At 36.3% G+C, this 12,500-nt stretch overlaps 1 protein-coding gene across 2 annotated transcripts in view; it reads right to left on the bottom strand.

Moving 5' to 3' along the window:
• Positions 1 to 12,500, bottom strand: part of LOC149134587 (uncharacterized) — a 78,933-nt gene that overhangs the window by 23,542 nt on the left and 42,891 nt on the right. For both annotated transcript variants that reach the window (XM_089354875.1, XM_089354876.1), the window contains one exon: positions 5,606 to 5,666. In XM_089354875.1, the coding sequence (XP_089211001.1) occupies positions 5,606 to 5,666 (61 nt within the window). The remainder of the gene's footprint in view (positions 1 to 5,605; positions 5,667 to 12,500) is intronic.

The raw sequence follows: 12,500 nt of genomic DNA on the forward strand, positions 1-12,500 counted from the left end.
GCACACGCACACATACATACACAGGCACACACACACACACACACACACGTACGGACACGTAGAAACAGATATACTCACATAGACACACACGCATAAAGTACACACACACACACACACACACACACACACACACACACATTCGGACACGTAGACACAGAGACCCACACGCACACACAGACACATACACAAAGGCAATGATATCAAATGTTTCCCCGCAAGGTAACTTTAAAAAAAGGATACAATTGAAATTACACAACTGAGATAGCCACTCTGACGAAAAAAAAAAAAACCGAAAAAAGCTCACAGATAATATCAAACCCAATGCAGTTATGCTACAAACAGCAGTTATAAGATTAGCATAAAAAAAAAGATCATAAAAATTGGAAGATCACCTGCGCATGCGAGGAGCACACCTTGTTATCGTAGCGAATTCCAGCCATCACTGTAATTAATATACGCACCTGAAACCGCCTGAGATTAAAATACCGCTGAGTCTATAACGCTTATAAAAATGTATATAACAAACGTGAAACAGTATTTTGTCTCGATAAATATTTTCTGAGACACAATATTGCAGCTAGTGCCATTCTACGTTTGTATATACACAACAGTAATTTGTGTATAATGTTCAAAATAGATACATCGTTGACAGTTTGATTCTGATATTAAATGCGGTTTATTCATCTTAAGATAGCATCTCTTATAAACGTACAATGTTAAAAAAACACAAATGTATCAGTAGCAGGCAAAAATCGTTCAGTAGCTGCAATGGCATTGCTAAATGTGTATATCTGCTTCATTGAGCTTCGTCAGTTGCTAGTGTCCACTGGCAACCGGATGCTAAGACATATGAATATAATAAAGAAGGGATTAAAATATCACTGATGTTGCAATTAGCTGGTAGGTTGAATAAAAATCCTTGATCCTCACTAGGTCATGACCAAGTCCTTCGATGGCTGCTTTATCCGAATGCTACAAATGGCCGTCAGTGTCAGCTAGAAATAGATAATAACTGGTGAAGTGATCGTCTACTATCCAATAAGAAAGCGGAAAGAAGGCTGCGGATACAACAAGGGTTGTTCGTTAGAGTACTCATCATCTGGGAAAGTAGGTACTTTCTCCCAAAGCTGTTAAGACTACAACGAAGGGCAACAATGCTTCGACTCGATGAAGAACTCCGGTTATTGATGGTGGAACGGAATATGTGGCACATCTGTCATCGTCTATTCTCAATCAGTTCTTAAGTAGAGTTATGAGACAAAGTGTGTGTCAAGGCTGTAATTTTGAAATTACGGGTATAATCTACCCGGTGGGTAAATTATATAGTTTTCGTCTACCAAGTTTCACTCATCAAGTATGGGTTGCTCCGAGGATGCAGGAAGTTGTAGTTGATGACGACAGCGACGACGACGATTATGACGAGGGCGATGATGACGCTGACCATGATGATGGAGATAGTAGCAATAATAATGAGAATGATAATGATGGTGATAGAGGTGGTAGTGATGGTGATGATAATGATGATGGTGATAATGACTATGACGATGATGGTGAAATAGTGTCGATAGCTTCAGACAGTTTTAGTAACGCCAGTGAATTGCCAACAACTTGTCAAATTAAATTACAATTCCCCTGCCCCACCGTCACTGCTTCTGAGGTTATGTGTTTACTTACGACCAAAGAAGACTGTTTCAGGTTAATACTTAAATTAATGAGGACATATAATTAGAAATTAAATTATCACTGTTTTGTGTCTCTTTAAAGTAAATAAATGTGGGGCACCTCTACCTCTCATCTATTGAAAACTAATTACCCTGCATTCAAATATGAATCTCTCCAATGACGAAATTATTAGAAAATTAAATGTACAAAAAAAAAAAATGTCGTTTGTTCCTTCTCGAACCATGCCTAGCTCTTAACCGTCGATTTACCGGTTTCATTGGCTTATAGGTTCCCCACCTGGACGGGACGCCGGTATGTCGCAGATGAGCTGCTAGATGCAGGAGGAAAGAGTGATAGAAAGCTGTGGTGAAAGAGTCAGCAGAGGTTCGCCATTATCTTCTGCCGGAACCATGTGGAGCTCAGGTGTTTCGCTCATAAACACACACATCGCCCAGTCTGAGAATCGAACTCATGATTCCTCGACCGCGAGTCCGTTACTCTAATCACTAGGCCATATGCCACCACGAAAAAAAAAATGCTTTAAGGTAAAATATAAATTCATATACATTTACATAACAACGAATTTGAAAAATTGGCCCCATATTTTTCTAATTAGAAAGGAGTTCTGCAAGGCCCTCTCTCTGCCTTTGGGAATACCGTTTTGTAAAGGGAGTTCAGCAAAGTTCTCTTGGTCCTGTTTAACAAAATTCTTGCTCAAGGACAGCGTACGCTCAGAGATCAAACTCGCGACCTTACGATTGTGAACCGATTACGCTAATTACTAAACCACGCGCCTTCACACACACACACACACACACACACACACACACACACACACACACACACACACACACACACACACAAAGTGAAGGTGTGTGGTTTAGTGGTTAGAGTATGTATGTATGTATGTATGTACACTGGACACAAGACCAATCAAATTTAATGAGGAACGAGAAAATGCTATGGTGTAATTACATTGCTACGAAAGTGAAGCGAAATAAATCTAGACTTACATTTGGGAGGTGACGCTAGGCTGTGGACTCAAGTCATTAAGAGCTCACTTTTTATTTTATGCTACCGAACTATTTGGTGTAAAATTTGGCAAAAACCATTTACAAGACGTAAATGTTGAAATCACCCAACTTTACTTCAAAACATATACGCATATATACATGTCGACATATAATCACACGCACTTATACATATATGAACACACACACACACACACATACACGTACATATGCACATAGGCATACACATACATATACACCCACCCAGACATGAACATGGTGGTCGTGTAATAAAATATATAGACTTTATTACTTCTCTTTAATAAAAGGTCAGGTTTTCTTTGGTGGTATTGATTTACTTTATACATACATAAATACACACACACAAACACACACAAACACACACAAATACATACATACATTCATACATACGTATATACATACGTATATACATACATATATACACACATACTTATATATATACACGTGTACATATATGCATATATGAATACATATACATACACACTCACATAAATATACACACATATGTACATATGTGTGATACACGTATATTTATATATATATATATATATATATATATATATATATATATATATATATATATACATACACCCACGTATGTGTGATACATGTATATATATATATATATATATATATATATACACACACGCACATATGTACATAAGTGTGTGATACACATACACACATATATGCATACATACATACATACATGCATGCATACATACACACACACATGTATGCGTTCGGTATATTTAGTTATTCAATCATTCCAATGTTTGTGTCTGTTAGAATTAATACACAGCCAATCACATCAACATTTATCTTATATTCATAGAAAGAATATATTTAAACGTCTTCTGAAAGGTCAAAGGCGACTTTATGTGTTTACTCTGTGATGTTGTGTTGACGTTAGCAATTAACAATGAACAAGCAATTAACCAAACAAACTATACGTAAGTAAATGTAATTAGATATCTCGCTATGTTAAATTAACTTATAAGTCTGAAGCGAGTATTTCATGTTTTAATATCCGTGGTACGCCAATGACTCGAACGTTGATTGTAAAATTGGCAGCTAGGTTTGTTTTGTCAGCATCCTTTCATCCATCCCCACGTACTGATATAACCGTATAACCATATAATGATATAACCATATGATATAACCATATGATATAACCATATAACATGGTTATCTCATCTCATTTGGACCTCTCAGTGACTTAGACAAGTATGAGACATTTGTGCCCAGGCATTTCGGCGCCACCTCTTTGGCGTAGCTGATTCGACGCTGACTGATTTGACATAAGATATTTTAATGTTTCACTCTTTTTAATGTTTCTCCTATCCTTTCTCCACCTCACTTTCTGTTTATCTGCGTGAGCATAAGTCTCTTTATGTGTATGAGGAGAAGAAAAGTGTTTATGTCAATCGTGTTCAAATTAATAAATTGTACTCTCCCTCTCCCCCTCTCTCTCTGCATGTGTATATTTCTGCGTGCATATGTGTGTGTGTGTGTATTCGTCCGTTTGCCTCCAGTGCCAAAAAGTACTGTCGTCCAAACAAGTTCAATGCCCTATTAGCCGTGTCAACTCATCAGCGTTGAAGCAACTGCGTACAATCATCTTATTCCAGACTTAGATGCTGCATTAACATCGTTGTTAAAAGCCAATATCGTAGGGAAGTTTACTTGCTGGAATAGTTGGAAAAGTGGTCAGATATGGGGAGTTCAGAGTGGCAGGCCCAGTTGATCTTGCTCAAAGATAGAGAACGAGATCTCAGTATTTCCGTCGATCGATATAGTGGGGATGCTTTTAGTCACAGTGTTTTTAATAGTCGTCGCGATAATGGTAGTCGCAAGAGACATAGTAACGACAGACTAGATCAGTATATATATATATATATATATATATATATATATATATATATAATTCAAATTTACAGAAAACAAAACGAAGACAGGTGTAGGAACAAGCAGGTGTATTAGTTTAACGCTCGGGAAGAATGGAAAAAATCTTTTACGTTTGGATCCTTCGCTCTTCGAAAGAAAAGATTCGGAGGAAGAAAAATGGAGAGAGAATGAAAAAAAAAAAACCGAGACACACACACACAAACACACACACACACACACACACACACACACACACACACACACACACACACACATATATATATATATATATATCTCCAAAATTTAGGGAATGGAGTGGATAAAGTCCAGGCTAAATATGTTTCATGGCTTGTGGAACTTCAGAAGTAGTAAATTATCCAAACGAGGGGTAGACCGCAAGCTACTCTTCAGGCCAAGGATACCGTGTTGCTAACCGTATCGTATTTTGATACGGGAAAAATTCACATTCACTACCTTCTGCGCCAATAAACCACTATTGATCATGAAAGTTTTTAGATCTTCTACGGATTGCTTGAAGCTCATTCTTGATCCTTGGATTTTATCTTTACACACACACACACACACACGCACACACAAGTACACACACACGCACACACAAGTACACACACACTATATATGTTTACACACACACACACATACAAACAGAAATATATGAAATGAAATGACGCTGATTATGAATATCAACAATATAGCTGAAAGTAAAATATCCCAAGAAAACATTTTAGGTACTACATACATATACGAAGAATTCCCTTTAGAAGTGTTTAAAATCTGAAATCATCAAACAAGGGAGATAACACTGGTAAGATCAGTTAAGTAAAGTTCTTGGTAATTAAGGACAAATTTCTGTTGTGGAAAAGTATTGGAATTTCTAAAAAGCATAAAAACTCAAACAAAAACCAAAAAAAGAAGAAAAATCAAAGAAAAGAAAAGTTAATCGGTTTAGATAAACAATGCAAAAAATGAAATTTAGTATGGATTACCTGCAGACTTTTCGATTGTTTGATCTGTTGCACGTTCCATTATTCTTGCAACTGCAGCCAACTAAAATATATAAGGTAAAACGACAGCTTATTAGTATTAGTAGAGATTATACATAAATATATATGAAAATAATGGTGTTAGATGAGCAATCTGAGAAAACACAGACACACACAGAAAGAAAAAGAGAGAGGGAGAGAGAAAGAGAGTGAGAAAATGAGAGAGAGACAGAGAGAGAGAGAGAGAGAGAGAGAGAGAGAGAGAGATAGAGACAGAGAGATGCATTGCCAGGAAATCGATCAAATACACTAAAAACTAACGTTTACCTCTAGCATTGGTCAGTCGAAAACGATCAAGTTTTGTCCAAGAAAGTACGTCTTGGAAATATCTCTGCAAAAATTTAACGGACTGGGCGACGAACCCTATCTTAGCTTTTGCCGTTAGGTTTCTCTACGGTCTGATAACCCCTTTCACGTATCTCACTGTGTGTAGAATATTGCCAGCCGTCAATCGGGGACGGGTATGCCATGGAGATATGTACCATGCCCACGCTTATTGTTTTAAATGCCTGTGTAGTCATGAACAAACATGGACAATTTCTCGGCCCTCTCAGCCTTGACGCGATGTAACATGCAGGATGTGACATCAAGAGAGGTGGAGAGAGAGAGAGAGAGAGAGAGAGAGAGCGCTGAACTAATACTTTGCTGATACTCATTTATAGCTGAGTAGAATGGAGCAACCAATGTAAAATGAAGTGCCTTGTTCAAGGACACAATGCATTATATGACCCAGGAATTGAACCCACGACATTATGATCATGAACCAAGCACCTTAACCACGAGGCCACACGCCTTTACGAGCATTTCAATTAATTCTTACAAAAAATATTAAAAAACCAGAAACACTTCAAAATACCTTCGAATCATTCATCAGTTTTAGGACTCCAGAATTCTATGCTTTTGAAAGAAATAAACTTATCTCTCTACGGCAGAATTGTGGAGATACTAAAATTATTATATCGATTAATAAAATATACTGTGAGCAGAGATACATTGGTTTTAAATCTGAAGACGAAAAAGCGTAAATATTTTAGCATCAAGCAGATATACAAAACGCATTCCAGATGTTTTGAGACTTTTCAGAAGAGACATTAATTAATTTCAATGAAATACAAATCTCTAATCTCATCCAAAGCACGAGAAGGGTCCTCTAACTTCGTGAAGGTTCCATGAAAGTTCTCCAAAGTGAACGTGTCCAGGACCCTTAATCTTCTCTGACAACTTGGGAACTCCCCATATCTGACCTCTTTTAGAGGCAGAGATAATTTTAATAAATTAAGAATTTATATTGTAAGGTATTTGATATATCTGTATTCGTCTATGTTGCTCAAATACACGCCACTTATCCGAGTAATTTCTCTTTGCTCATTTTTGTTTAAGTTAGGCAAATTCCCTAGTCCATAAACGTGTTCTTTGTTTTATGTAAGTCTATATCCCTTGGCTACTGGGGACAAGGTCGGGCAATTGTCTTACATATATACATATACATACGTACAACCGGTCAAATAGATAGACAGATATATCGACGAACAGAAAGGTACATATTGCTGAGACCCCCTTCGGTCATGACTGACCATGGGATTGCACCTAGAAAGTTACCCCCCACCAGGCACAAGTCCGGGCAAGGTTGTCTATGGAAGACCAGCAGTCACCCATGCATACCAGCCTCTTCTCTCCACGCCACCAGTGTTATCCAAGGGAAAGGCAAAGGGGCCGATACAGCTTGGCACCAGTGACGTCGCAACTCATTTCTACAGCTGAGTGAACTGGAGCAACGTGAAATAAAGTGTCTTGCTCAAGCACACAACACGCAGCCCACATATACTTTTCTACTCTAGCTACAAGGCCCAAAGTATTTTTGGGAGGGGGACCAGTCGATCCCAACTGGTATTTAATTTATCGACTACGAAAGGATGAAAGGCAAAGTCGACCTTGGCGGAATTTGAACTCAGAAAGTAAAGACAGACGAAATACCGCTAAGCATTTCGTCCGGCGTGCTAATGTTTCTGCCAGCTCGCCGCCTTACATATATATGCACTGAAAAAGAAATGAATATGGACGAACATTAGATAGACAGACAGATAGGTATATAGATATGAAGACTGACAGCTGGCTAGTTAACTAGACTGGCAAAAGTATAAACACTTACACAGACAGACACAGACACACGCGCACACACACAATATATATATGTGCATACACAGAGAGTGAGAAAACCGTTAGGGTGGCAAACATGTGTGTATATATATATATATATATATATATATATATATATATATATATGAGAGAATGAGAGAGAAAAAGAGAGAGCGTGAGAGAGACAGATACAAACATAGACATATAGATAGATAGATAGATAGATAGATAGATAGATAGATAGATAGATAGATAAACCAACTAAACAAAGGCTTTCATTGCTAATGTTAACCCACCTGGATAGTAAATAATGGAAAAAGTCAGTCAATAGCTAGCTTATTTACTTCTATCGCACCTCAATCTCCAGCAAAAAACGAAAAGCCAAAACAGAAAACAAAAAACAAAAATGCAGACATCTCCCTCCACTAACAAATGTAGGAAACAATGTTAGTTTGAATTCCACCACGAACCATCAACCATCAACCATCAAAGATAAACAGAAGCAAAACGTACAGGGAAACATAAATGAAATTAAAACAGCTTACGTAGACATATAGTTATACATATACAAAGAAAGAAATAATCACACACATATACACATGTAGTTGTGTATGGATGCGTTTGTACATATGTACATATATATAGATACTTATACATATGTGTGTGAGTGTGTGTGTTCATTGGTATTACGCAAGCCTTTACAAAGTTAAGTAAATATGTATATCTGTGTTTTGTGTGACATATTATAATAATGTTCGTTTTTTTTTTTATATACCTTGACTGCTTGTTTCTGTTTAATGTTGATGGTTGGTAGCAGACCGTTGTGAAATTCAATCACTGGGTACCTCTACACACCACACACACGTGTATGTGTGTGTGTGTGTGTAATTTGTTACTTTTTTGAGTTTCACAAAAGTACTTTAGTTACAAATCCGAGAGGTTTGCTTCAGAAATTAGTTTTTAAAAAAAAAATAAAACCACTCCCCATCACACATAAACCCACCTATATACTTAAAAACATTTATGTACACACACACACCTATATATATATATATATATATATATATATATATATATATATATATATAGGTATATAGGTAAATATATACATTCACACAAATTTATGTAATACATATTTGCATGTATATATATATATATATATATATATATATATATATATATAAGTATATATATACCTTTGTATACACATGTTATGCATACACGTATTCACACACACACATGTATGTATGTATGTATATGTGTTTCTGAAGAAAATCTAGAATTTGAAACAAACGTACTTGTATAAAACTTACGATAGTATATACAATAATTATTCTAACTTGTTTTTCTATTGAGTCATTTAATGAATGACCTGTTCACTAATTCTTTGTATTAAGTTAAAGAACAGTATACATACACACGCGCATAAATACATACATACATAAATATATACATACATACATAGACAAATACTAGCCTTTTATAAATAAAATCTTCGAAATATATCATGGGTCAACGTCTCATTAAACAGTAAGTTCAACAAAAGTGTCTTATTACATTACAGGGAGTGATAATAAATATATGTAACTTAAGATAAATCTATTTTGTATAGTTGTGTATTTGGTGCTGAATCTTATATTTTTCTCATTGTATGAAGATTTTATTCGAATGTTTAATTTCTCATAGTTTGGTATTTAATTTCGTCTGAAAGATATTGATCAGTTTTCGAAATTCAATACCACTTAATAATGAAAACAGTTAGAGTAGCTCATTTACAGACATGCATTTGTTAGATTTAAAGTTATACTCAAAGTTGTAATGCCTAATTACCCGCGTATCTATCTATCTATCTATCTATCTATCTATCTATCTATCTATCTATCTATCTATCTATCTATCTACCTATCTGTCGGTCTGTCTGTTCATCCAAATTTCCATACAGCTCCTCAATCGAGCTATCTTCCTATCTATCTATCTGTCTATCCAGCTATCTAATCTATACGCCTTTCTATATACAACTATCTGCAATCATGTTTTCGCTCAATCTTCACTTTTATCCTCTGCTATTTCATTCTTTCATTTTTCTGTTTCTTTCGTTCTTTTTCTTCATTTTATCACTTCCGCTCTTTCTTTATAGTATCTTTATTCCTTTTAGAGTATCGTTTCTGCTTCATTTCTGTACTTCTTAGCCTGTTCTAGTTAGCAAAACAGATAAATTCTCCAGATGAATATCTGAGCCATTCTCCAAACCTCTGCTATTACGTTAAAAAAAAAAAAAAAGCATCGAATCTCTCTAACTAACGTCTAGTACTTCACACTATGGGAGGACCCACCAAGTTCCTGGCTCGATCCTATGACTATTTTCTATTTCCTCGTATCGACCCATGCCTTGTGAGCAAAAGTGTATTGACGGAAATCGTTTAGAAGCCCGTGAGTTGGATTGTATCTGTCGTTCAAAAGGTACCACCTTGACGAACGCTGTCTGAAAATCACTTGACAGGCACACATATCTGTGAAAAGCTCAGTCATTTTCACATTAATTCAGGGGCAGGTAATTCACTTGATCGAAAAACTAGGCTCAATGTCGAAAACCATGGATGCACCACCAGCACCATCCATCCATCCATCCATCCATCCATCTATCCATCCATCCAAAGCACTCAGATCATCCACTTACCTACCTGCCTCTCTCTCTCTCTCTATCTATCTTTTTCTGTCTGTCTATTTGTCTGTCTGTCTGTTTGTCTATCTATGCATGTGTGTGAGTCTGTTTTATGTGTATATATGTGCGTGCGTACGCAGGTATGTGTGAGTGTGTGTGTGTGTGTGTGTGCGTGCGTATACGATTGATGGATGGAACTGTAGCAGTTACAATGTAAATGTCATTGCCGTAGGACATATACTATATTATGAGGGCGTATACTATATTTGCTTAAGTATAAACGGTGCCCCGTACTATTGAGAGTTCCTTCAGTTATGCTTATCATACAGATCATACAGTGTCTAATGAAATGCCTAAATTCATTGTTTCTTTGATACATGAAGAGTTGGTCTCTTTCATTGGCCTGAGCACACCGGGGATTCTGCTTCCTGATGAGCTTGACAAATTTTCCAGCTGTTTCGGCTATTTTTGTATTGTTCTGAGATGTTTTGGTTAATGGCGTTATATCTCATGAAGGACGTATGTGTGTGTGTGTGTGTGTGTATGTATATATATAAGCATATACATATATATATACATATACATACATATATGTATATATATATATATGTGTGTATGTCTATTTGTGTATATATGTGTATGTATATATGTATGTATGTATGTATGTATGTATCTATCTCTTTATATATACTTACTTATATACACAGATAAATATATGTAAGTATATATATATATGTACATACGTACGTCTGTATGTTTGTATGTATGTATATATGCATGTATGTGTATATGTATGATATATATATATATATATATATATATATATAAATATATATATATATAAATATATATATATATAAATATATATATATATATATATATGTACACACACACACATACACACACTTATATAGGTTAATTGGTATGTAGATAATTGATTTTGACACTTCTCTTTATTATTTATGCTACCATATTATCAAGAGACTTAACTATCTCAAATCTCCATCAAAGACTACAGCTACGAGTTAACATTAACTGCAATGCATCGGACTCGTTGGCTTCCGTTTGTTTCATTCCATCTACACTCAGATTTCAAACGCTACCGGGAGTTGATATTCTCCAGCGTCCACCATATTGTTATTTATATTTATTTTAGTCACCATCGTTCTGTTATCGGTTTTTATCTTAGCCAGAGTTGTGCTGGAATTGATCAAGTTCATTTTACTGACCACCACCAACAGCATCACTGCCACCGTCGTCATCGAAACCAGGAGTACTGCCACCACTACGATGACAATGACCACCCCTCCTCAGTGGCGGTTTGCGACAACCACATCAGAATTTGGACGGAGACGTGATTTCTGCGTGTTTTCGCTTCATCAGCAGTAGATATCCACTATCATTGTTGGTGGACAAACTACGCCTCTACTGAATCATAGAAAAACAGTGACTAATCAGGCGATGATATCTTAAGTAGCTGGTGGATTGGGTAAAAATTATATATTAGCAACAGGAACAGTGTTAGTACCGAATAAAAACCTTCACAACCTACTTGACGCGGATGTATTGTAAGGACATCGTAATACTGCTGTATTCGTCTTGAGAGTAACTCTCATATAAACGTTTAGTGCTTAAAAGCATAGAAAAATATCAGTGGCAGACGTTATATATATATATATATATATATATATATATATATGTTACTTGCTTCAGTCATTTGATTGGGGGAGGTTTTAACCGAACAAATCGAACCCAGAACTTGTAATTTTTTAAAGCCTGGTACTTATTCTATCTGTCTTTATTGCCGAACCGCCAAGTTGCTGAGACGTGGCTACACCAACACCGGTTGTCAAGTGGTGATGGGGGAAAAACAGAGACACACATACGAACACACATATACGACGGTTTTCTTTCAGTTTCTGTCTACCAAATCCACTCTCAAGATCTTGGTCGGCCCAAGGTGCCACGCAGTGTGACTGAACCCGGAACCTTGTGGTCGGGAAGCAAGCTTTTTACCACACAGCCACACGAACGTGTCAA

Source organism: Octopus bimaculoides, chromosome 7 (genome assembly GCF_046866305.1).
Source record: "Octopus bimaculoides isolate indiv1 chromosome 7, ASM4686630v1, whole genome shotgun sequence".
Classification (NCBI taxonomy): Eukaryota; Metazoa; Mollusca; class Cephalopoda; order Octopoda; family Octopodidae; genus Octopus; species Octopus bimaculoides.